At 35.6% G+C, this 26,041-nt stretch overlaps 1 protein-coding gene across 1 annotated transcript in view; it reads left to right on the plus strand.

The window, feature by feature from the left end:
* The first annotated feature begins 3,521 nt into the window (after positions 1–3,521).
* The window catches only part of LOC132554205 (fatty acyl-CoA reductase 1-like), a 29,363-nt gene continuing 6,843 nt past the window's right edge, over positions 3,522–26,041 (plus strand). Inside the window, exons 1-7 of the mRNA XM_060218512.1 lie at positions 3,522–3,549; positions 19,026–19,230; positions 20,473–20,648; positions 22,470–22,542; positions 23,104–23,210; positions 24,156–24,333; positions 24,701–24,745. Of these exons, the coding sequence (XP_060074495.1) occupies positions 19,033–19,230; positions 20,473–20,648; positions 22,470–22,542; positions 23,104–23,210; positions 24,156–24,333; positions 24,701–24,745 (777 nt within the window). The 5' untranslated portion in view covers positions 3,522–3,549; positions 19,026–19,032. The remainder of the gene's footprint in view (positions 3,550–19,025; positions 19,231–20,472; positions 20,649–22,469; positions 22,543–23,103; positions 23,211–24,155; positions 24,334–24,700; positions 24,746–26,041) is intronic.

Consider the following 26,041-nt stretch of genomic DNA (forward strand, 5'->3'; position numbering starts at 1 on the left):
CCATGTCGGTTTGGCTTCGATGATCGAAATGTAAATAATGATTTTCCTAAATCATTAAAATAGGCTGAGATTTTTGTGTATTCTCATATAATCACACATAGGACAACTATCCTTCATAGGACAGACGTTTTGTACTATCGTATTTTGGACAGACATTGCGTACTGCTATACATTAGACAGACATTGTAAACAATCATGCATAGGACAGGCATTTGCTAGTACCGTATATAGGACAGACATGGTAAACTATCGTGTATACGACAGACATAGTGTAATATCATATATAGGGCAGACAATGTATACTATAGTATATAGGACAGACATTATAAACTATAGTATACGGGACAGATATTGTATACTGTTGTATATAGGGCAGATATTGTATACTGTTGTGTATAAGACAGATATTGTATACTATAGTGTGTAGGCAAACGTTGTATTCTAAAGTGTATAGGAAAGAAATTGTATACTATATTTTATAGGACAGACATTGTATACTATAGTGTATAGGACAGACGTTGTATAATGTTGTGTATAGGACAGACATTGTATATTATAGTGTATAGGACAGACATTGTATACTATAGTGTATAGGACAGACATTGTATACTATAGTGTATAGGACAGACATTGTATACTATAGTGTATAGGACAGACATTGTATACTGTTGTGTATAGGACAGACATTGTATAATGTTGTGTATAGGACAGACATTGTATACTATAGTATAAAGGACAGACATAGTATACTATAATATATAGGACAGACATTGTATACTATAGTGTATAGGACAGACATTGTATACTATAGTGTATAGGACAGACATTGTATACTATAGTGTATAGGACAGACATTGTATACTATAGTGTATAGGACAGACATTGTATACTATAGTGTATAGGACAGACATTGTATACTATAGTGTATAGGACACAAATTGTATACTATAGTATATAGGACAGACATTGTATACTGTTGTGTATAGGACATACATTGTATACTATAGTATATAGGACAGACATTGTATACTGTTGTGTATAGGACAGACATTGTATACTATAGTGTATAGGACAGACATTGTATACTATAGTGTATAGGACAGACATTGTATACTGTTGTGTGTAGGACAGACATTGTATACTGTTGTATATAGGACAGACATTGTATACTGTTGTATATAGGACAGACATTGTATACTGTTGTGTATGTGACAGATATTGTTGTATATAGAGCATATATTGTATACTGTTGTGTATAGGACAGACATTGTATATTATAGTATAAAGGACAGACATTGTATACTATAGTATATAGGACAGACATTGTATACTGTTGTGTATAGGACAGACATTGTATACTATAGTATATAGGACAGACATTGTATACTGTTGTGTATAGGACAGACATTGTATACTGTAGTATATAGGACAGACATTGTATACTGTTGTGTATAGGACAGACATTGTATACTATAGTATATAGGACAGACATTGTATACTATAGTATATAGGACAGACATTGTATACTATAGTGTATAGGATAGACATTGTCTACTATCGTGTATAGGACAGACATTGTATACTATAGTATATAGGACAGACATTGTATACTGTTGTGTATAGGACAGACATTGTATATTATAGTATAAAGGACAGACATTGTATACTATAGTATAAAGGACAGACATTGTATACTATAATATATAGGACAGACATTGTATACTATAGTATATAGGACAGACATTGTATGCTGTTGTGTATAGGACAGACATTGTGTACTATAGTATAAAGGACAGACATTGTATACTATAGTATATAGGACAGACATTGTATACTATAGTGTATAGGACAGACATTGTATACTATCGTGTATAGGACAGACATTGTATACTATAGTATATAGGACAGACATTGTATACTGTTGTATATAGGACAGACATTGTATACTGTTGTATATAGGACAGACATTGTAGGACAGACATTGTATACTATAGTGTATAGGACAGACATTGTATACCATCGTGTATAGGACAGACATTGTATACTAAAGTGTATAGGACAGTCATTGTATACTAAAGTGTATAGAACAGACATTGTAAACTATACTATATAGGACAGACATTGTATACTATAATGTATAGGACAAACGTTGTATTCTAACGTGTATAGGACAGACATTGTATACTTTAGTATATAGGACAGACATTGTATACTGTTGTGTATAGGACAGTCATTGTTTACTATAGTATATAGGACAGACATTATAAGCTGTACTATATAGGAAAGACATTGTATACTGTTGTGTATAGGACAGACATTGTGTACTGTAGTATATAGGACAGACATGGTATACTATAGTGTAAAGGACAGACATTCTATACTGTTGTAAAAAGGACAGACAATGTATGCTATAGTATAAAGGACAGGCATTGTATACAATAGTATAAAGGACAGACATTGTGTAATATAGTGTAAAGGACAGACATTGTATACTGTTGTGTATTTGACAGACATTGTATACTGTTGTATATAGGACAGACATTGTATACTATAGTATATAGGACAGACATAGTATACTATAGTGTATAGGACAGACATTGTGTACTATAGTGTATAGGACAGACATTGTGTACTATAGTGTATAGGACCGACATTGTATAATATAGTATATAGGACAGACATAGTATACTATAGTGTATAGGACAGACATTGTATACTGTTGTATATAGGACAGACGTTGTGTACTATAGTGTATAGGACCGACATTGTATAATATAGTATATAGGACAGACATAGTATACTATAGTGTATAGGACCGACATTGTATACTGTTGTATATAGGACAGACATTGTATACTTTAGTGTATAGGACAGACATTATATACTATAGTATATAGGACAACCATTGTATACTGTTGTATACTATAGTATATATGACAGACATTGTATAGTGTTGTATATAGGACAAACGTTGTATAGTGATGTATATAGGACAGACATTGTGTATTATAGTATTGTATACTGTTGTGTATAGGACAGACATTGTATACTGTTGTATATAGGACAGACATTGTATAGTGTTGTATATAGGACAGACGATGGGAAAAGTCTTTATTAATAACTGACACCTCTGTGACATGAACATCTGTTTACTTTTGTTATAATGTTTATATACAATGCATCGAGCTTGTTGATGTGTATACATATCCATAAATACACGATGTGGCATCTAGCTACACTGCATCTTGTGAGTTTTATCCTAGTTTATTGATTTGGGAAGAGAAACACGTCAAATAGTACAAAACATTGCCAGGTACGAACAGAGGCATATTTACGAAATACCTTCCTACATTAAAACCTGTCTATAAAGGACACATTTTAGAGGCCCTCAACCATATTGATGTCACATCAATAACTCAGGAAGTCGACCGCTTCATTGTAATAACGTTTCAGGCGTTTTACGCGTGTGATATTTATACGGGCTAATAGCATTATAGATCAGTGACATGTGAATGCAGTTGGAAGACGTACACGTGGACAAGACCCTGGGTAAGTGTAATGCTTGAGACGTTTTTATTTCGTTATTTCTATCCGGACAAGTTGTCCATTTTGTAATTGAATATGAAAACTCTGGCTACACACACGCACACACACACACACACACACACACACACACACACACACCCTCACACGCACACATATATATATTTTGTAAAGTCTGATTCTCGGATAAATCTCTTTGAGGCCATGGGTGTAGTATAAGACACCACTGACCACAGGTCAGCATCAGGGCAACGATCTAACATGATTTCAATTTAATCTGCGAATTATATGATGTACCGAAGAGCTATGCTTCATTCAAATGACGAGTTCAGATGAAAAAAAAATGTATATATGACAGTGTTGATTTTGACTTCCACTAAATCTCTTGCTTATTCATGTATTTCACTTGTTATTCTCTCTGTCTTTTCAATTGTAACCATAGCAAAGTTTTTAAAAATGCGATATTATTCCGTGGTTGTCGAGTTTATCAGCAAAAATCAACTCATATATCAAAAACGCGTGCCCAAATTTTGGACAAGTAAAACATGGCAATGCTCTTTATAATTGTTAATATACATGCATATTATAGCGAATTAACATTAATGAGAAACTTAATGTCGTGTACGTCCATGTTAGTGAAGACGAGTATCGAATAATCACTTCACGAATTCGTCGGTGTTACTTTCCCATAACTAACAAGCAGTACATGTGATACGATTTGTCACGATTTTAGTCTTTATATTATGGGTATATGGATTGAATTTTATGTAGATGAATCATGTTGATAAGTTATGCGTGAAATGCACTCGTGATGTACTTAAAATTAAAACGAAATTGAAATTAGTCAACCTTATCTACATGACTGCGATATAATCTTACCTACAGTCTAGTGTCTAAGTAGAACAAGACAACATTATGGCCAACAATTTAACTTAAACGTTCGGAGAGTTCTGAAGAGGGGATTATTTTACAATATTATCTCCAGGGTTTTCCAGCAGTTAAATTCTTCTGTCGATGATGTACGTTCAATAACTTTTAATGCGACTATATTTTTTTCATTACAAAAAGACAGCACACAAAATTTGTGGAAAGTGTGTTTCGTTCTTACTTCCTCTTCCTTCTCGACGATTAATTTATATATCCTGGGGCACAACATGGACGGGTGGAATGTTCTGACGGTGTGTTCCCTGAACGCATACATGTCTAGAACAATAGGTAGAAACATCAAAGGGAGGGTAATTATAGTCTATATCATACATGTATTATATTGGTGTGTTCCCTGAACGCATACATGTCTAGAACAATAGGTAGAAACATCAAAGGGAGGGTAATTATAGTCTATATCATACATGTATTATATTTACCTGAGATATTTTACCTGTGGATCTACCTGTGTTACCTGTATTAACCTGTGATAACTTGCAGAAAGAAAACTAAGATATCAATATGAAGTTCAATATTTATTAACTTTTCTTATGATAATATTACAATTGATTAAATTTAAAATACATTTAATATAAAGAAAGAACACAAAGATGCCAATATTTATGAATATATTCTATCATAATAGCACAATTACCTTTAAATAACATGTAACTTCAACTAAAATATCAAGTTCAACATGTATGAATATATTCTATCATAATATTACAATTAACTTTAAATTCAAATCAAATCTATAAGGTACAATATTTTGATCTAAAGAAAGATCAATGTACAACATATCAGTACATAACTAAAGACATATATACAGCACTAGGAAATGATAAATATATGCAGCACTACTACTAAAACTTATAAATATACAGCACCAGGAAATGACAAATATATGCAACATGACTATGAATACTAATAAATACACTGCACTTATATGTCACACTATTAGAAACTGATTGATGTTACAGCACTAACGGCATATACGAGACACTAAAGACTGATAAGTGATAACACTAATTCAATGATGAATATATAGCACTGACATAAATATCTGCAACAATGACACAACGTACAAAGTCATTCGTTTTGCTCAGAGCAAGTCTAGGCAAGACATTTCAACCCAAGTGAAGAAGCTCAGATGCTGCATCAGCGTACGCAATGATGTCTATGGTGTTGCTCTCCAGTCTCTGTTTCAGCAGGGCAAGGCGGGTGTCAATGTTTCTGTACCTCTTGGGTCGGGGTCGTCTGGTTCCACCGGCGCGTCGTTGGAGTCTTGCAATTTCGTTGGTAGCCTGAATGTCTTTGAATGTCTGGATGATCTCGAAGATGTTTGGATGGGCGTGTTGCAAAATCTTCTTCAGCTTCCCGTGCCAGGCTTCTAGGTGGTTGGTGGTACGTGGTCCATCGTTGTCGTAGTGGTTCCAAACTGGTCGGTCTCCATCCACCCATTGGTCAACAACATAGTCCGTGAATGGTGTCACGTTAGCTGGTAGGTCGGCGTACTCAATGTCCTGTAGTGCGTGAAACCAAACATCCTCAACTTGCTGCTCAGGTACCAGAGGTAGGACTGCTGCACGGCGAACCAGTCTCCTGATGTCTTCGTTGTCCCGGTATGGAAGCTGTAGTCAGTCATCAGTGCCTTTCTCCAGACGCATTGGGTGTAGTGGAAGAAGCAGCCCTTGATATCGGTCCCTGGGAAGACGGTGCGGATTGCGTTGTGGACAGCTGTCTCAAAGTCAACGAATACTGTGTCGGGCGACATGGGTAGGTGGTTGTCTGCCATGAATGTCTTGAGTAGTGTGAAGAATCTTGTGTAGATGTGCTGACTTTTCCCGGGTAGAAGAGAGTAGACAACTGGGTACATGGATCCATCTATCTCAATGTGTATCGTGTAGATCTGATGAAAGATGTTGGGACACGTATAGAAAGTACCATCACAGTAGATGCGGTCGGCGGTGGCGAGCTCAGCCAAGTCCTATGATGTGGCGAAGACAAGGATTCTGTTCTGGTCACCATCGTCAATGTGTAGGAAGCGCTCTCCAGTGTTGGTTTCCGTCCATCTTCCCTCGAGATCAATGTCCTGGGTAGTGGTTGGTAGCTTTGGTGTAAGCTTGCGTCTGGCTCTGTACAGCTGTGACTTCTTGGAGTTAAAGGTGGGTATCTTCTCTACAACGGTTCTTGTCTCTTCATCCCATTCGTTGTCACGCAGTTTGCAGAGTTCCTCACTGTAGATGGTAGGGATTGGTCTGATTTCTTTCTGGCAGCGGTCAGTGATGCAGTTCATGATCATTTTCATTTATTTATTTATTCATCAATTTACTTTTTATCTCTAATCATTTCTTCCTTATTGCATACATAAGAGCAAAAAAGTCCATTGATACAATTTATGAGTTTTTGTTTCAAGGATAGAATTAACAAAATATTTCTTTTTACAAAACAACTTTTACATCAGTATTTACCTTTCTCCTCGAGACGATCTAATTCTGTACAAGTAACCATTATATGATAAGTTGTTACCCCCAAGTCTATTTCTAATGAACTTAAAATTTAACTGAGCGTTAGCCATGATTGGGAATTGAAACACTAGAAGATTTGTTGAATGATAGCAAAGTAAATTATACCAATGTGAAAAATGTGTTAGCTTATATAGATAAACTGCATGAATAGCTTGGATACTCACCTCAAAGTGTCATGTCATCTGTAGCTTTGGTCCTATTAACTGAGTTCATCAGTTTTTTAATTGATCTTTGAGAGGTGAACAGTTTTAGATCAATTAATTTATTTAGCAAACATCATTTGAATATAAAATTTACTATACAAACACTTTTTAAAGAAAATAATCAAAATAATCATATCAAGCAGTTATTGTGATTTGAATAAATGAAATTGAATGCATGCATAATTGTGCATAAATTAAAAAATATTAAAACAAAATTGTACACAATTTATATCCTTCATCTTGTAAATTGAACATTTCTTAAATAATTTGTTTAAAGTTTATATATATAATCCATACAATTGTAATTTCTTCTTTTTTTTTTTTACTTTAAATAAGTCTATTATACACTATATGTCCTCATCTGTAATTTCCCACCCTAAAATCAGGATGCCTGTACACTCACAGGTAAATACAGGTAACTTGTACAGGTAAATATAACTACCTACACAAGGAAACAGACTATAATCACTGTGTAAACATATCACCCAAGACATGTTTTTAAAATGTATGCGTTCGGGGATACAGCCGTTCTGACACCGTGATCAGGTTGAGACACTCTATCGTAAGACTTGAATCATCGTGCGAATATCTAGCCGATATAATTAAGTATAACCTCAAAAAGAATATCATAGCGAAGATGGTTTCTATTTACAAGTACACGGCGTCTGTCACTTCAAAGCCAATCAGATTTCTAATCAAGACCCTATTTTTCTAATCAATTTGTTCATGGTTTCGGTGTGTCTATCGCCCCAACACTGCTATTGGTTACATCAATGAACACCATGCGTGCGGTTCTGAACAGTGAAGTGTCTTCCTTTAAAAAACAGAACTGGTTTGGAATCACACCTCGGATCTCCCTCTCTGAAGTTACAAAGTCTGATGATTTCGCGGCCCTTTTTTATGTCGAAATGATATAAACTTGAAATATCACTTGTGAGTTTAAGTGTTTTTTTTATTCTAAATGACATATTCCCCAGTATCAGAGTTACGATATGAAAAACCTAGCTAGGAAAATTTCGAACACTGACGTTCGTCGGTGAGACGATGCCTGGTAAATGAGTAGTCGCGGAGACAGAAAACCTGTCAACCAACCGACCAATTAGAAAAAATACCTCTGTTGCAGGTGGTCATATGTAGGTTATATAGGAGATCCTAGCTAGATACTACACGTGCTTCAGTGAACAGATGTTGCACAGCTCAGCAATATACAAAGCGGATTCAGCATGTTGCATGCGAAATCCTGAGTGCTCTGAGCAACTACAAACCTTACAAAATCAGATAAAATTATGAATGGAAGAACGAATGGGTCATTTTAAGTTGTGATGCTAGTCCATGGCATGTTGTATTTCATGACATACATATTGTAATTACGGTAAACCAAAGATTGCGTTTTGTGTGTTGGCGTTTTAAGCTTGTTATCTGTATAATAATTTCCGCGATATGTTGATGGATAAAATTACAGCACACGCGATAGATAGAGAGATGCAGGTTGATGGAGACTATGCAAAGTTCAGTTACCATGTACGATGCGTTATAATATAGTATGTCTGGTAGCTTTGTTATATTTACAGTGTATGAACACGGTCCTCATTTAAGAACATGACATTACCTAGGTTTAGCTAGGATAAAAGACGCTTGACCTCCCAGAACGCGTGGTCTTATTCTCATGTACGTTTACACGAGATCTGCGAGTAAATCTTTCTTTTATACATATTTGCTCTCGTTTTATCCATTTTTAGATTGATTTAGATTTTGTTTTGTCATATTATTAGAATATTTATCATTTACATGCACACGGGCACACTATCAACGTCTGGTTACTGCCCCAAGCAAGGATCAATTCCAAATTATAAATTACAAACTTTTTTTATTGTACAACAATTGCAAAACAGGAATTTATCACTCTTAATAGCCCGGATGGAAGTGCGCGAAGGGTTTTATTGCAGCAAGTGACCGGAGTGCCTGAGGAAGACTTATCGGGCAGTTCGTTCAGGGAATCAAACTTTGATCGCTTCAGCGAACAGCGAGTGCGTTACAACTGCACCACCCGACTACCCAATATCTTTCCAAATTACTATCATAATTGATATTGTGATGCTTCTTATGTTTCCAATATGATACCCAGCAAACATTTAAGATGAACCAAAATATAAAAGAAATTTATATCATATGCATGTATACCAATTTATAGGCATGGACTAAATTGAATCCTCGTAAACTAGCCATGAAGCAGCAATACAGCAGCTGCTGGTCGCTTTGTAGATATCTTACTTACATGCATATGCATTTTGTTCACATTTTAGATTTATCATCGATATCGTGACAGCAAAATGCTACACAAGAAACTCGTCAATAATTAGAACAGATGAAATGTTACTGTGGTAGTAAACTAGAAAAAATCGTGATCTCTTGAACCATTCGATTCAAATTTCGCAATCAGTTAGGTACAGCTGATGGAGTCAGCTGGATTGTTATTGAATTCATTGCAAACTTACATAAATATTTGTACATAAAACGCATATGCTGCATGTTTGTATATTCACATGCACTGACATGTAACATCCCTGCAGATTCACATGCGAGGATTTAGACACAATACATCGGAGTCTGAGGTGCATGTAAATCTTTTATCTCTGTCCCCAACAAGGTGTAGAAATCCCACATGTTCTGGCCAGTATGTGAACCTAACGTCGTCTACTGATAAATAGTACATCTGTGTGGATGTCATTGTAGTATGTGTGTAATACAAAATATCACGACAGTTTACATACAGAAATAACATAACCTTTACAACATAACTCGGTCATTCCCAAAAATTCCATGGGTTACGATCACTTTTTGTAACCCATGGAACTTTGCGGATTTTAGCACGATGATAGGTGACTTGTCCCCCGAGACCGTCACATAAACTGGCTGCTTAAAACTGACAGTTAAACAAAAGACAACACTAATGCTAGAGACTCATAACATGCACTAATCACATTTATCACACGTGTTTGTTTCTGATGTACAACATGTCCGTGTACGGAAGCGTATAAAGACAACATCCGATTTTTTTTCTGATTCTTAAACATTATATCTAGTGGCCGTCACTTAATTATGTGGGGACGGCACATATTTATACTAAGGATTCGTGGTGTTTACTAGAAGTCGCATTGTAATAATTGTGTCCAAGTACCTCTCATCAGCTTATGCTATATTTACTTCCGTTTTTAAGATCTTAAGTTTTTAAGTACCTCACTTGTTAAATAACTTCTGATACTTCCTCAATACTCACATAAAATGATGATTTTGTAATCTAAAAACAAAGTTCAATGTTGTGATAAACAATCAAGTTTTCTTTTAAATTGAAATTCATTGTGGATTGTAGATAGTGAGATTGGTTTGCGATTAATTGGTTTCGGAGGTAATCAGCGAGATTGAATATTGTATTCTTACTTTATATTTAAAAAAGAAATAGTATAAAATAATCTCGGCTAAGCACGTACTTAGGTTGAATATTGAGATTTATCTAGTGTGTTAATTATGTGGCGACCTCCAGATATTGAACCGGTGCCCCTGATAAATATGCTACCCTAATATGCATCCGTATATATGATATCACGTGATACATATTCATTATCAACTATCAAATTCTATATTTAACAACCAAGCAGGCCTGATAAAACTATATTATCACAAGATGTTAGATAGCTATACTGTTAATTTGCTCTCGTGCAATGTAACTTGGCACCCTCTTGTCTACCAATCTTGCCAAAATATCGGACAATCACGTGTATAACACGAGTAGCCTTCTGAAATGATGGTGTCCACTAGCGGCCATGATCTCTGGTCAGACGATCAGAACAGCCTTGTTTGAGTTAGAATCTAACCCATACATATAAAGTATCAGCAAGAGTATTGACTCCTAATCAATTTACCCAAAGTAGCCTTCCCCATGATTAGATGAGGGAAATAACTACCCCCTCGGACACACGTGTAGTCGGATCGAATCACACAGGCATTGGACAACGAACAACGCTGCCTTGCAATATTTTCTATCGGGTGACTTAGCAACATAATTAAACCGCTAAGTTACGTTCCCGCTTATCCGCCTTCAGGAGAAATTGGGAGCCGATTTCGGTAGCGTGTTCCGACTGTTGTGACTGCGCGTTAAGTTATAGATGACTTGACTTTAAGACCACGCGCAGGAGATTGGCACACCGGTGTCATACCGAGCGGATCAATGGTGTATTTTCCTACTACAGACTAGGATTTTGGCATCAGTCTTTTTGTAAGTGTTATTTTGCTCCGTGCTTGCTGCATGCTAGCTTATCTATTGTCTTTACTTTTTTCATCACTGTCACGCTTTCAAAAAATCCATATCATATAGGAGTATTGCCAAGGCCCTGTTACCAGTATCACCATGCCCCCTCCTCCATCTGTCTCTCTCTCTCTCTTTCTCTCCTCTCTCTCTCTCTCTCTCTCTCTCTCTCTCTCTCTCTCTCTCTCTCTCTCTCTCTCTCTCTCTCTCTCTCTCTCTCTCTCTCTCTGTCTCGCTCTCTCTCCCTCTCCTCCCCCCCTCTCTCTGTGAAGGTATGTATGTGTAAAATTTCTTTTGAAATCTGAAATCTGAATTGTTGAATACTGCATGTTTGCTTGACATTTCTAACAATGTGCTAAACCCTATTTCAACTGAAAACAGAAACTAGTACATCTAGTGGGTAGTCCACAAAATCTCTTCAGAAAAGTTCACAGTAGGCATTAGTGATATCAAAGGCTGTATGATGTAGGCACACGGTGAGGATTCTAGTCTATATGAAATTCATCGACGACGGATTTGCTTTGGCCCCTGTAGTTGTTTTGTGTTGATACTATGGTATACTGTTTTACCATTCATATCCTCTCTATATAGTTCACATTTCATCAGTGATTACATACTTGTCAACAAATTTTTCTCAATTGATTCATTTGAGGTCAAATTATTTGTCACTCCCTATTCCATATCTCATTTATGTGAAACGATGTGTAGTAGATATGAAGATATTCATTCTGAGTTTACAGCTGTCCCATGGTTTTCAATTTGAATTTTAAAACACATAAGATATACGATATGTGTCTCCTGCGATAGATGTTGTATACATTTTCCTTTGCGAGTCCGTTTTGTACCGCGACTATATTTCTGAGTGGTTGAGATATCTATATCAACTGTGTATTTTTTATTACATACCTCTTACAAGTGCAATGCTTTGTGGCACATAGACACGCCATCGTTTGCATCGAGAACGGTATTTGTATCAATAACATAAACTGCGAAACATAGAATATCGCGGGGCTCAAATTTAGTGTTGATTTGAAAAAAAAAGAACCAACTTTTGTCGGCTCATAATTTCGTGGTCAACTAGAACTTAAACAATCTTTAGAAAATCATCAAGGCCCGTGAACAAATTGATGTCATACATGTTGTTATCACGAACTATATTTTCTGATCACGCACGAATACCACATAGAGGTCAGAAGTCGCTGTTGCTTCACGTTGAAGTAATATATCTGTAAATACCAGAATACTTCGTACGAAGGATTTTGTTCGGGCGTTTTGTAATGGGTCTAAAGCAGTTGAAAAGTAATGTTTGACCTAAAGACGCAATGAGGAACCTTCTGTGTTTTCTGTGGCAGTAGCGGAGACTGTCGTTTGAATGTTTAGAATACAGAGACACTGGATTCGTTTCCATGGCGTTCTTCCGTGATATCAACAGTTATTGTTATTTTTTTTCTAGCGAATTAAACAGTTTTCTTCTACGTTTCAAATGTCTCTTTCTTAACAACCAGTACTGTATCACTAAACGTGTATTGTGACAGCCTATCCACTTAATTCATTGTTTTGATATAGTGTATCAACTGTTAAGTGACTTATGTGATTCTCTCTTCGCAAAGTGTAAACTATGATCATGTCAATCATTACGAGAAAAATATCTGCCGTCTGTAACACAAAGTGGAAAACAAGATGTATTTAAATTGTAAGATAACTCGGTGATACTACATCCCATCAAGAATTAATTTAACTTTATAAAATAGCCTGTACAAGTTGTCCCATTTATCGTGCGTTGTCATCGTTTGGCATTAGCATTTATGAGCACGAAAAATTAATCAGAAGTCATATTAAAATGTATATTATGATACCGTCTGAAGTATGTTGAATTCATCATGCACATGAGGATGCTCTAGATGCTGAAGACTTATCATTATTTTCGCTTGGTGTTACATACAAATAGTGCTTGTGATTGCTATACTTCGTTATACACATGTACGTACTTTTAACAGGTTAACTCTTTGGCCTTGTGCCCGAACACTTGTCAAAGTACTTAATGCACTAGATACTGTGAACTTGTATCTACATCGCATGTTTAGTACACCTGGTTCTCGTTTACGGACGATATGATTTTTTAAAATGTTGATTGATGATAAACATTGATATCGCACGTGTCTCAAATCCTCTTAATGTTGCCGTCCTATCCATCTTGTTTACAATCCCGGATGTGTATTGTCGTGTATTAGTATGAAAGTTTACTATTCCGGATGTGTAATGTCATGCCGTGTATCAGTATGAAAGTCTAAGAGTTTTGTACTCAGTGTCTGTTGGATTTATTTAATGTTTGTTGCAATACTTATTACGCATTGTAATGATTCATTGTCACGTATTTTTGATAATTTTCACCATATAAGTTACAAATATTGCTATCATTTACTAAGAAATGTCTGTTCAATTTAGATTATTCAGTTATCCCGTAATTAGGCACATCTGTTGCCTAATAGTAATCGTTCAGTTGAGAGCTGTAAAACCAAATGGTGTGTGAGGGGGCGGGGAAGGGGAGGGGGGAGTGTGATATTGATAGCCAACTGTGTCGTGAATGCAGAATTTACATGAAATTTTGTCATGGGTATTATCGACAATGCTACTTCAGACGTTTCAGAAACGATATTGGAGATAACGACATATCAAGTGACAGTAAGAATATCTATAAGTCAAACTGATTGCTTAAAAATAATATGCTTTAAAGTAACACTAAACACTAAACACTTTTTATCGACAGGTAAATGTTAGTCATTCACCACATAGGATGTTGTCGATCGTTAAGTTGGCTATTTCAACAAATATTGTATAATACCACAGTCTATACAATAATTTTAGTACCGAGGATGAATTATGAACATACCGGGATGATGCGATTTGATAACTTGATACCGTGGCACTATGACCTTCGTCAGCTTTCAACGACTCGTTCTCAATAACCATGAGTCGCAATGTTCTCATATTGAACCAGTGACTTTGATGAAGGGCTGCCAATTTTGTTAAAACGAAAAGCATTGGTACAATGTCAAGGCTAAACGGGTCAAATGTATTAAATTATTTGAACAAGCATTGGTTATGTGAACAAGCATGTTTGGGAAAAATTTGTTGACAGAAGCTGACATACCGTACATGTTATAGGAACGGCGGTAGAAATAATTCGCTATTTCTGGACCATGAAATTTATTTTTTAATATGTTTATCTGTTACCTTGGTAGTAAACATCTACTTATTAGTATCAGTAGAAAACTGACAGAATCTTCCAATCGTTTTAAATTCACGTTGTTCGATATATCCCTTATTTCAGCAGAAAATTGACAATATCTCAATAGGGTTCAAATAGAGTTTCAGGCTGTGTGATGTGACCGTATGTGAATGAACAATACCATTGTCTGATTGTCGGTTACGTCAAGTTAGATTAGAGACATTTATAAACGGTTCATAGTTCAAGTATTATGGTCTCACTGTTACACTCAAGGTCCATCATTATACATCAGTATGCTAGCTGTTGTCTGATTGCTTCATAATAGAAAGGATGAGCCCTGTGCTAGTTTCCATCGAAGAGTCTTCAAAGGATTTATTGGTTCTATATGAAAGAATGGTCTATCAACATAACTTATAATCACGTGTTACAATTTTGATAACTGATAAAACCAACATTAAATGCCAAACCATTAGATACTATATTAAACTCTGTGTTTTACCACCTGTGGTGTAGTACTTTAGCGTGTTTTGATTGGCTGACAGAATGAACCTTGACTGAAAGGACGAACATTTGTGAAATTGTCAGTTTTCCATATCAATTAGCGGCATTACACTAAAGGTCATATGACACCTCAACTGATGACGTAAAAACAAATGGCTACATAACAGGTCAATTAAAGTAAACTTCATAAAAGGTTCTTAATGTGGTAGAAACAGGTCACACAATCTGATATATGGTATTTCTTTCACTCGCGGTAATTATTTTCCAAACTTAATTACAATATACCACAAGCAGTTGTTTTTTAACCTCTACTTAAAATGATTGTCCGTTGAAGGTTTTTGAACATCTCACCCAAGGACATACAAAACAGTGACATGATCTCAAATGCATAACGTGAATGACCATTTTCATCTACTATAACATATCAGTTAGACATAGGTTAGTGAAAAGTATATTATTTCTTTCAGAACTCTGCGAATAGATTTTTTCTCTTCTTTGTCGATATAGATTATTCCAAGACATGTCTGATGCAGCAATTACATTTGTTCGGCATCAGTCTACTTCTTTTTGTTTTCTGGTCGCTATTCAAATTTACTCATTTCTGTCGTAATATCTTATCCGCCCTGTCTCAAAAAGGAGTCCAAAAGTAATGGTGCTTGACTGACAGATTCCTTGGATAAGCGAAACGAAGTTTGAAAAAGTAATTACCTCGACCCGTATTCAAGGTCAAAGGAGTTAAATTCGTTAAAACCTAAAAACGACCACTTCTAATTGACCAAACTGTTCTGAAGAATAGGTAGGTCTCTGGGATGAAGCCCCACAAATAGAAATGAGATGATCTTGAACCATATTCAAGGTCACAGTGGTCAAAGACTTCTTCTGGTAAACCAAAGTTTGAGGAACAGAATATATGACGGACAGGTGTTTCTAGGTCAAAGGCCCTACAAATTTTGCAATAGTAAAAAATGACAGTGGCTTATAACTTCTAATCCAGATCATAGCTGCAGCTAGTGTTGAAAGCTAAATTGGTCAAATTGATTGGATGTGCTCACTTTGAATGCAAGTGGCGCACGTGTTAATCTATGTGCGATGTACATTGAGTATTTGATGAACAGGTGAGTGATGCAGGCCTCTTGGACCTTTTGTTTTGTACCTATTGTTCCTAGTAGTATCGTGCTATTGTGTATCTTGCTTACGATTGTTTCAATCAAGGTTTTGTTGTATGGATATTTCAGTACCGTGGTCAGTTCCAACGAATGATTTATTTTGGTTATTTGAAGTGCTTAGAGCTATGCCTTTAAGGTGAAACCTTATCATTTTTCTCCAACGATTTCTACATGGAAGTCAGTAATACCAATGTCAAGTTTTTCGTAATCCCATAAGTCGCCGAGAGAGACCAGTGTTTCGCCCTTAGAAAAACAGTGTATTCCACGTCTAAAAGGATAACGACAAGCAAGGTTGATTTTATCAATCTATAGTACAAGGCAGCTACTTCAACTATAGCGAATACATATCTATGCTACTTGCAAAACTTTATACAACCCTGTAAATAACTTCCTCTCAACACTTGTGCACATCGATTGCAGTACATACCTAAATGACAAAGTATCGGATGTTTGCCTCATATTTTTTTCATGTCCGTTGTTTAACTGCCCACAAAGTTTTATCCTTGTTTCATTTCCTACTGATTATATCGATGCCTGTCTTAGATCTTTTATAACGGAAACGATTTTTGAATTCCAGCTACACTTAAATGCCTTAGGCCGCCAAACATTCTTAAAACGTAGACAGACGTTCCCGTTGTTTGAAAACAAATTATTGACTTTCCCTGAAAGAAAACCAAACGTGGTATTTGAGAGACTTAATATGACGTATATCCAACTGACATGAGTACATGTCGAGAATATTTAGCCTCAAGTAGACATTCGGAAATTCCTGCTATAGAATTTTGTATTCAGATAAAACGAACACACAGTAAAAAGGTTATATCGATTGAAAATAACGCGTATAAAAGGGTTTTAAAAACAGAAAAAGCAGCAAACATGTTTAAGTTTTCGTAGAAGTTTTGCTGGTAGTACAACATACGACAATTTATAGACGACACAAACGTCTGTATTGATATAAATGAATTTTAATGTTTGATAACGGTAATTGGTGTTAAAAACATCAATTTGGCTTTCAAACTACATAAAGTGATTATCTCCTTTCACATATGCCAACAGTGATTAAACTTGAGGAAGCTAACATGGTAGAATAAATACTAACATATTTAAAGCACCAACAGATACATGTTATCGCAACGGTTCAATATATTCCACTATCTTGTGCATGTAATGGTATTTTTCTGACACTTCAGATACGTTTCGACATTCCTGGCACAGTTTTTAAAGATATAGCACTCTCAGCAGTCATTTTTTTCTCGCGAAAGGTTCTTTTTATTGAGACTACAAGGAACCTCGGTCGAGCCGTGTAGCAGAACACGACATCTTAAGTATTAAAGTCGACTGGGCTTCTCTCTCGTAAATCAGTAGTTCAAAATCCATTATATGGACAGATTTTGGCGCTATTTTGCTTTGTCATGTATTATTCATTTTGCCAAGTGCAATTTATACATATCATGTTTTAGGTAGAACGATATTTTTTAGTGTGTTGTGTCTTGAAAATGTGTTGACTTTGCCTACGAAATCATAACGGTTTGAATTTTCAACTTGTGATGAGGCGAATGGGTATCCGATAAAAGAAGTATTTGTTTGGTCCAATCAGCACAAAATAGAACGATTTTGACAATTCATTTGTTAAACTTCCATATTGCTAGCCTGCGATAAACCAAATAAATTGTAGTTATTTTATAAATGTGATAATATTTTTTTTAATCATAACTGATAATGTAATTATTGTACACAATTGCATTTATTATAAATTTCAAACATTTAACTTCAAATTGTGATAAATTCTTTAATCTTAATACCCGACAACACATTCTGATATTGTATGCACAGCATATTTAAATAAATCAGAAATGACTAGTTTGTATAAACGTGTCCTTGGCACATCATTATCATTATACCAATAGAACTGCGGGTTCTCAGGGTCCCGATATTGTTTGTAATTGTTGACCTTGCACACGGGTCAAGGGATTGTTTGTAATGACTGCCCCTGCACGCGGGTCACGGGATTGTTTGTAATTGTTGACCATGCACGCGATTTCCGGCCTGGGACCATGATTAATTTCCGTGTATTTGCTACCAAAGGGAATCGAAAATCAAAATATGAAATTTTGTAATGGATCTGATTGTTATACCATCTTGTAGATCTTATCAATCTGAACCTACAGTAAGCTGGCAGGTGTCTCATGAACGACATTTTAGAAAGATATTTTATTTCAATATCAATACTTCACTAATCTATAAGAATGTGTGGAAAATTCCTTGAACGCAAGAAATAACCTTCATTTTGCAGTGTGTCCTTCCATAAACATAAACAGTAAAACTATGCCGAACATTTTACCACGAGAACAAGCTTAGTATATCATTTCTGTTACGAAATTAAGTTCATAGCTTCCATAATTATGTATTAAAAACAGTTGCTGATCTGTAATTTCCTTGTGCACTACATTTGTGAACAACGACCCGGAAGTGAAATTATAGTCCGAGACTTTTCCTATCACTATCTCCGGTATACGATGTCACCTTCTCAGCTTAAATGATCTGGCAACTTTGCATCCATCTGAGTTATGTATACATGATAGACACATTTTATGAGTTTTAATTCAAGGAATTGGCTCATTCTTTCAGAAGTAACATGGCGTCTTTCACCTCGATCCCAGAGTTTTACCAGGGCAAGTGTGTCTTCATTACTGGGGCAACAGGTTTCATGGGAAAGACATTACTGGAGAAACTACTTAGATCATGTCCAGGCATCCGTCGGGTCTACATCCTCATCCGACCTAAAAAAGGCAAGGAAGTCAGTCAGAGACTAGAAGAACTTCTCAACTCGAAAGTGAGTATGAAATTGGAAAAAAAGGAATTATTCAACTGAAATGTGAGTACAGTAATCGAGAAAGCCGAGCTACTTACTAATACCAAACTTTTTTTTAAATGAGTACGTTGAGGGATCTAAAAGAGGTAATCAAACTTAAAGTGAGTTAAGTAAGGAAGACAGAGTAGCCACTGAAAATCAGAATTGTATATAAAAGGGGAAAAAGGAGCTTCTCAAATCAATAGTGAGTTTAATAAAGGAGATATATGAGCTAGACGAGTACAGTAAGGAAGACAGATGAGTACTCAAAGCTAAAAATGATTAAGATAATGGTGAAAGAAGAGGTACTCAACAGAAAAGTGAGAAGATTTAAGGAGATTTTGGAGCTGCTCAAGTTTTCAAGATAAGTACATCAAAAGTATAAACGTGAAATTATATGAGGGCCAAGAGAACTAATATTTCCCTTGAATAACAACATCCTGCATGTAACTCTTGGTAACGGGACATCAATCACAACCAACTTCATAACGCGCTAGGAAATAGACTACTTCTTCATGAGATAATTACGAGGGTGATAATGCTTCATCAGCCTGCATTACATGTTAGCTGTAGTCATCTTTCACGAAAATCGTAATATTGGGAACAAGTCCTTAAATATTGAAACAAATGCAACGCGTTGGGAAAGCGGGAGAGTTACTATTCAGAAATTGAAAGTATCATACAGCTTGGTGAAAAGATGTCCCTGTTGCTCCTTGTAGAAAAACAAACTTCGAGGTAAGCTGCTGATGTAGAAGAGTATGTCGTTTCCCGAGTTTCCAATTATGTTTTGTATATATATGGAATATCCCATTAATGTTATCTAAAAGTGAAAATGAAGATCTTTGCTCGGTCTTTGATAAATTCAACCTTGTATGGAAGCCAAAGTCATGCCACGCAAGGGTATATCCATATTCTTTTGGACTATCTGACCAACAAACTCGGTTCAGACATTGTCAACCAGAAATTCGATCGTCCACGTTTTCGTCTGCTGTAAGTTTCTTTGGTCTGGGCATATCCATAAAAGTTATGAAATTATCTATTAACCGTTGTTTTAAATTTTGTAAAACACTGCCAATTCTAATCTAAGTATTTTTGATACATGCATATGAATGCGTGGTCGAGGTGATACCAGTAATTTTACGAGATCAACTGCAGCTGTTTCGTCTTTATGGACTCATCAGTGATGCTATGTATCATTTGATTAGGCGACACATTTGCTTTCAGATATTTGAAACATTAAACAAAGAAAACTATGATTTCCGGTCTAAAATAGCACCTATACCTGGAGACATTGTCCACGATAATCTGGGAATTAGCGAAGCTGACGAGAAGAAGCTAATTGACGAGGTTTCTGTCGTTTTCCATTCAGCAGCTACAGTTCGATTCGACGAGGAGCTGAAGTATGTATTTTGTTCTGAAAGTCGTCAGATAATCGTTTCAGTTTTGCAAACATAGCTACGAAAGCAATTTCTTTGCTCCATTACATAACCATGTTTAATGGACATATATTTAAGAACTTATTCAGCAGTATCTAGATAGAAATATAGCATACATGTAGTCAAAGAAAATATGTTGGAATCTTCAGACACATTGAAAACATTAAATAAACCTGCATTTGCTTACAATGGAGGAAAATAAGCGCGCCCCATTTTCGAGGTTTTAGAGTAATTAGTTTCAGTGTTAGTTTTAATTACATGTACTTAAAGATTAATCACAATATGGACACACCAACCAGAAATAATATGATGAATCACGGATTTTCTGGAAAGAGAATCGTTAACTTTTAAAGAACCGATTTTTAACAGCCACGCAAGATTTCTATCACTGAACAAAAGACACACAGTTAGATACGGTAAAGCCAAACCATTAAGTAAGCGGCATCGTCAGCTGCTCCGTGCTTCTAGGATTCGTCAGTGATGCTAAGCACCTGTTTAATTATTAACCTACCCGGTACCAACATCCACTAACGAGTTACATCAATTTGGCTAAATTGCCCTCCGTATATAGCATATTTGATACACCACTCTACCTACGACACCAGGAATATATCATCCAATATACAATATCCTAATATCTTTGGTATGGCAGGATACACATCTTCTTCCATATTCCGTGGACATCAATCTTCTCCAAATATACTTGATTGATGGTTCTGGGAGTAAGTTCTCAGTCTTGGAAGGAATTATTTGTTAACCAGTACAAACCACTGTTGGGCTACAAATTAATTTTTGTGTATATATTTCTTATCTTCAATGTATAGTTTTGATGTTCGCTAGATATGCTAGAAAGAACGGAGATCTTTTGATCAATGTAAGTCCTAAATCAATGTAATGTTTGGGAGCTTTTCTTCAATAGTTCTGCGTTGATACCACTTAGTTGTCAGTCATATCATGTCTTTTCTATGCGCCTACTTGCATATTCAAACCGAACGCAGAGATAGCATCGACGAAGCGATATAGACTATTTGTTAAAATTGTGTTTGAATTATTCATCTTGCACAGACTTAAACGATTTTCCGACACCAGAACCTATGGGGGCTGTTTCCTGTAAATATAACACCATTGTACATTTGAAATGTGGGTATAAAACATGATGATCTGATTATTCCTATGTCTACCATACTGTAAATAGTGACAGTTCAAAAGAAACTTAATTCAGTCGTTAATTCGATGAATCAATAATGGCAAAATATGACGAAAGCAACAATTGATAGATACCCTTAAAAACAAAAAGAGACTCAGCATCGATGACACCCCCTTGCACGTCTAGGTTATTCTAAATGATGTCAAGTTCTCAAGTGAGGTCTAGGTTAACAAAAATGGTACCACCAAGCATACTAAGTAGTATTGAATCGGTCCAATCTCTTATCGCGAAGGGAAATAGAAAATCTCCAATGAGGTCATTTTATCGACCATAAAATTTTCCCATAATTGACATCTTGCACGGAGATCGTCCAAAACTATTTAGACTCGATCTTTCTTCACAAAACCATTTCATGTTAACTTCGTTCAGATATTGAATGACTTTAAAACGGTCTTATCACAGAACTAATAATGTGTCGCAGAATCATGACTTATCGTTTGACTAAACAAAAATCGATGATGAGACAAGTTTTGAATGTTTTCTTTGTTGGAATTGTTTAATGATCGTGATTTTTTATACTTTCTTTGCACTATTGCAGTATGTGTATTTGATATCTTTTGTGTTTGTTTTACTCACAGATTGTCCGTTGAAATGAATGTGTTGGGAGTTTACAGGGTTACGCAACTCTTGAAGAAGTTTGAACACCTTGAGGTAATATGTCTAAACACAAGTGTTTTCTTTAGATTGAGCTATATACGCTTATATTAATGTGTAATGTTTGTTGAAGATATATCTACGATTTGAATGACGATTGCGAACCAAACAATGGATGAAAAGTTTGTGGTAAATGGTGCACGGTAACCGATATCGACATTATAGTAACACATAAAGAAATTAGTACAAGCTTTCCTTCCATGAATATATATGTATATACTGGATCGACATATTTTGAATGCAGAAAATAAAGTTAACTTTAATATGTATAAAAATCTTAAGATTTTCCCGTTTGATCAACTTGATCAACTTTGAGTAACTTTAAAGTCATCCGTTTAACTCTTCAAGGTACACTTTCTTCTTACCTTAATAAGTTGAGGTTGTATCCTGTTGAATGAATTACATAACAAACCAATGTAGATTACTAACGCCGCCAGCAGTGTTTCGTGTCTTGATACAGCGTAGTTTTTTTATGGCTGAACTATGAACTAGGAGCATATTTTCATGTAGAAGAAACCGTGAAGATTTATCTCTTTACTTTTTAATGATTTTACATAGGCCTTCCTGCACGTGTCCACTGCATACGCGAACTGTCACAGACGCACTGTTGAGGAACGCATATACGACCCGCCCTTACATCCACACAAACTTCTTGACGCCGTGGGGTAGGTATGCAATTCATTCAAGCTTTAAACGTTTTGGGAAAAACTAAGAACTCTTGCGTAACTTTCTGAGAGTGTATAAAGTAGGGAAATGCGTTCGAATTCCAACTCATTATATCAAACAATGTTATCCGTTGAAATGGTGGACGAGGAGGTATGTGAAGTCAGGTTTATTTTCATATTGGCGATATCCCAAAAACGCATATTTTCTTTCATTTCATACGGATACAAAGCACTCAACCTTTCTCACTGCAAAATCATAATTCAAAATAAATCTTTCGAGAATCAAATCAAGACCCAAGTCATGGGCGCAGAAGTTTTTTAGCGGATTGTGCCTTGGAGGGGCTCGGCAAGTAAAGAGTCTTCCCAAGCGATTAGCTTAACTATTTCATGAATGAATTACTTAAACTTTCAAGGAAGTTTTATAAATCATTACTCTATTTATGGGCTTACAAGTATAAATTCAAAACAGATACATCTTGAAAGGTAAACCTATGATGATTGTACAAAAGACACAAAGGTGAACAGACTTGCATAAACTTTGGGATAGGCCCTCGCTGTATAATATATCTTACTGATGTTGTTACTGTCTTAAGATTAATAGAATTAACGGTACCATTTTGTTACTTTCGTAAAGTTCTGTTTTTCGCTACTTTCGAGGATAGAATGAAATCGAGAAGCATTGAGACCTCTGAAAATGAAATGAAAAAAATTATTTTTAAAAATTACTTTTCTGAAAAAAAACCCACTTGTACGTCCTCTATGCTTCAATATCTTTAACAACGATAGGTTGAACCCTAGTTTATCCTTTTTGTTTCTCTTTTTAACCACGAACTACTGAACCATGTTACATCCTTTTCACTTCAAGGGTTTTTTTACCACTAAAGTTTGGGCCTGTATTGTTTTGTTTTGTTTTCAATCAATATGAATATGAACTGATACATACAGATGGATGGAGAGTGATGTGTTGCAAATTCTGACCCCTAAAATGATCGGTGACCGGCCTAACACTTACACCTACACCAAGTCTATAGCCGAATACTTGGTCAAAGAGGAATGTGCAGACATCCCTACCGCTATATTGCGTCCGTCCATCGTCTGCGCAACATGGAGTGACCCTATTGCGGTAAGCAGAATTACATGGAGTCTCCATTTGTTTCGTCTCTATTTCTTTGATAATTCTTTGTTGGTATTGCTTTTGAAGTGTATTATGTGTGACCAATGTGTCTAAATATGTTATATTTTGAAGTGATTTCAAAATTATCATATTCAGCTAGTTTTTGAGTGATCATATGAAAAAGTCGACAGAACGATCATTATGTCGTTTGGCTCCGTCTTCCAAATACAGGTGTTCATACGTAACCTGAAATTCATGAAACGTTTCTAACTCAAACTTCAGTGCGTCTTCAATGAAAATGTTTGTATGAGTGGCTTTACGTCGGCTTTATTAATGAATATTCCAGCAGACTTATCCTTGTTTTGTTCTGTTTTAGGGTTGGGTTGATAACTACAATGGTCCCACTGGTCTCATGGCAGCGGTAAGTATTTCTTATTTAACGCTGAGCTGTAACTCTTTGGCCCGATGGGAAATCTTCTTTGAAGTTCAATGTTTCGCTCTCTATAGGTGCTAACTTATCATAAATTTACGAAAATGCAATTCAAGGTCACCAGTTTTGTATATATCGCCTTATAAATGACACCAGTTCATTTATCTGAAAAAAAAAACAGATATTAACTGAAATAATGACACGAAACCATGAGAGTAAAATTGATTAACCTATTTATTTATTTTTGAAACTTTCTGCCTTAAAACTACACATAGAAAATTGATAAATTTACGACATCTCTTAATTATTTTCCTGCTAACGCTAACACAGACCTGTGATATTCACGTCATTAAATAACAAGTAACAAGGTAAGCTGGCATCCTATCTTAAAATACGCCTCAAACGATTCAGTTTGTGGCAATATCTTCTATAATAACATTTTCGCATTCGAAATTGAAATGTCATTTAAACTACCTTTTAATCTAAAGAAAACTGGCATCAATGAAGAGCGCACGCGGAAACTAATTCACTAACAGTTATAGAAATAGAAAAAGAAATACTTTTTCATTAATAAAGAATATCATTCGGGCAAATTGCTTTAAAATGTCTTTGGGAAAGTACTTAGTAGAAAGAGAATTTTTGTGTAGATCAATGAAATGAATAGAAAGACCTCTTGTGCGCGTTATAACCCATAAACAAATATTGTACTAGACTTCTTTAATAACCAATTCTGCTGGCGTTCTCGTAGTGCGGACTTGATCATTAATATTGACCACATATCGTCTGTATCCTGCTAATTACAGCAGCCACATCACTCATATTTTGCCGAAAGTAATGATTTTCCTCAGAATACCTTTCACACCACGTTAGTGCCTATAGTACGTCAATCATGAATGTCAATTTCGTTGTGCGGCATTTTGCCAGTATTAGCAATTTGACTGTTCTTCATGACATATCCCGTTTCAAGCATTGTCAGGAGTCACCCAATAAACACGTCATTATAACTGTACACTGTTCATACATATTAAGAATGATTGATATCCTTCCTGTATAACGCCAATGGAGACACTGTTTTTATGGGATGATTTTGCAAAGAAAATTAATATATATTTTATTGGGGCTTCTTCATCTGTAGTTGATGATCATAAAATCTATTTGTGTTTGTTTTCAATGAGATGAGTTGGGTAGTTTTTATTAACTGAACATTTATATACATGTTTACTTCAAAATGTGAACAGATTATTGGTGTTGTTAGAAGCAAAAGAAAATACAATGACTTACATGTCG

Source organism: Ylistrum balloti, unplaced genomic scaffold, assembly GCF_031769215.1.
Source record: "Ylistrum balloti isolate Yb309-2 unplaced genomic scaffold, AGI_CSIRO_Ybal_v1 Utg370386, whole genome shotgun sequence".
Lineage (NCBI taxonomy): Eukaryota > Metazoa > Mollusca > Bivalvia > Pectinida > Pectinidae > Ylistrum > Ylistrum balloti.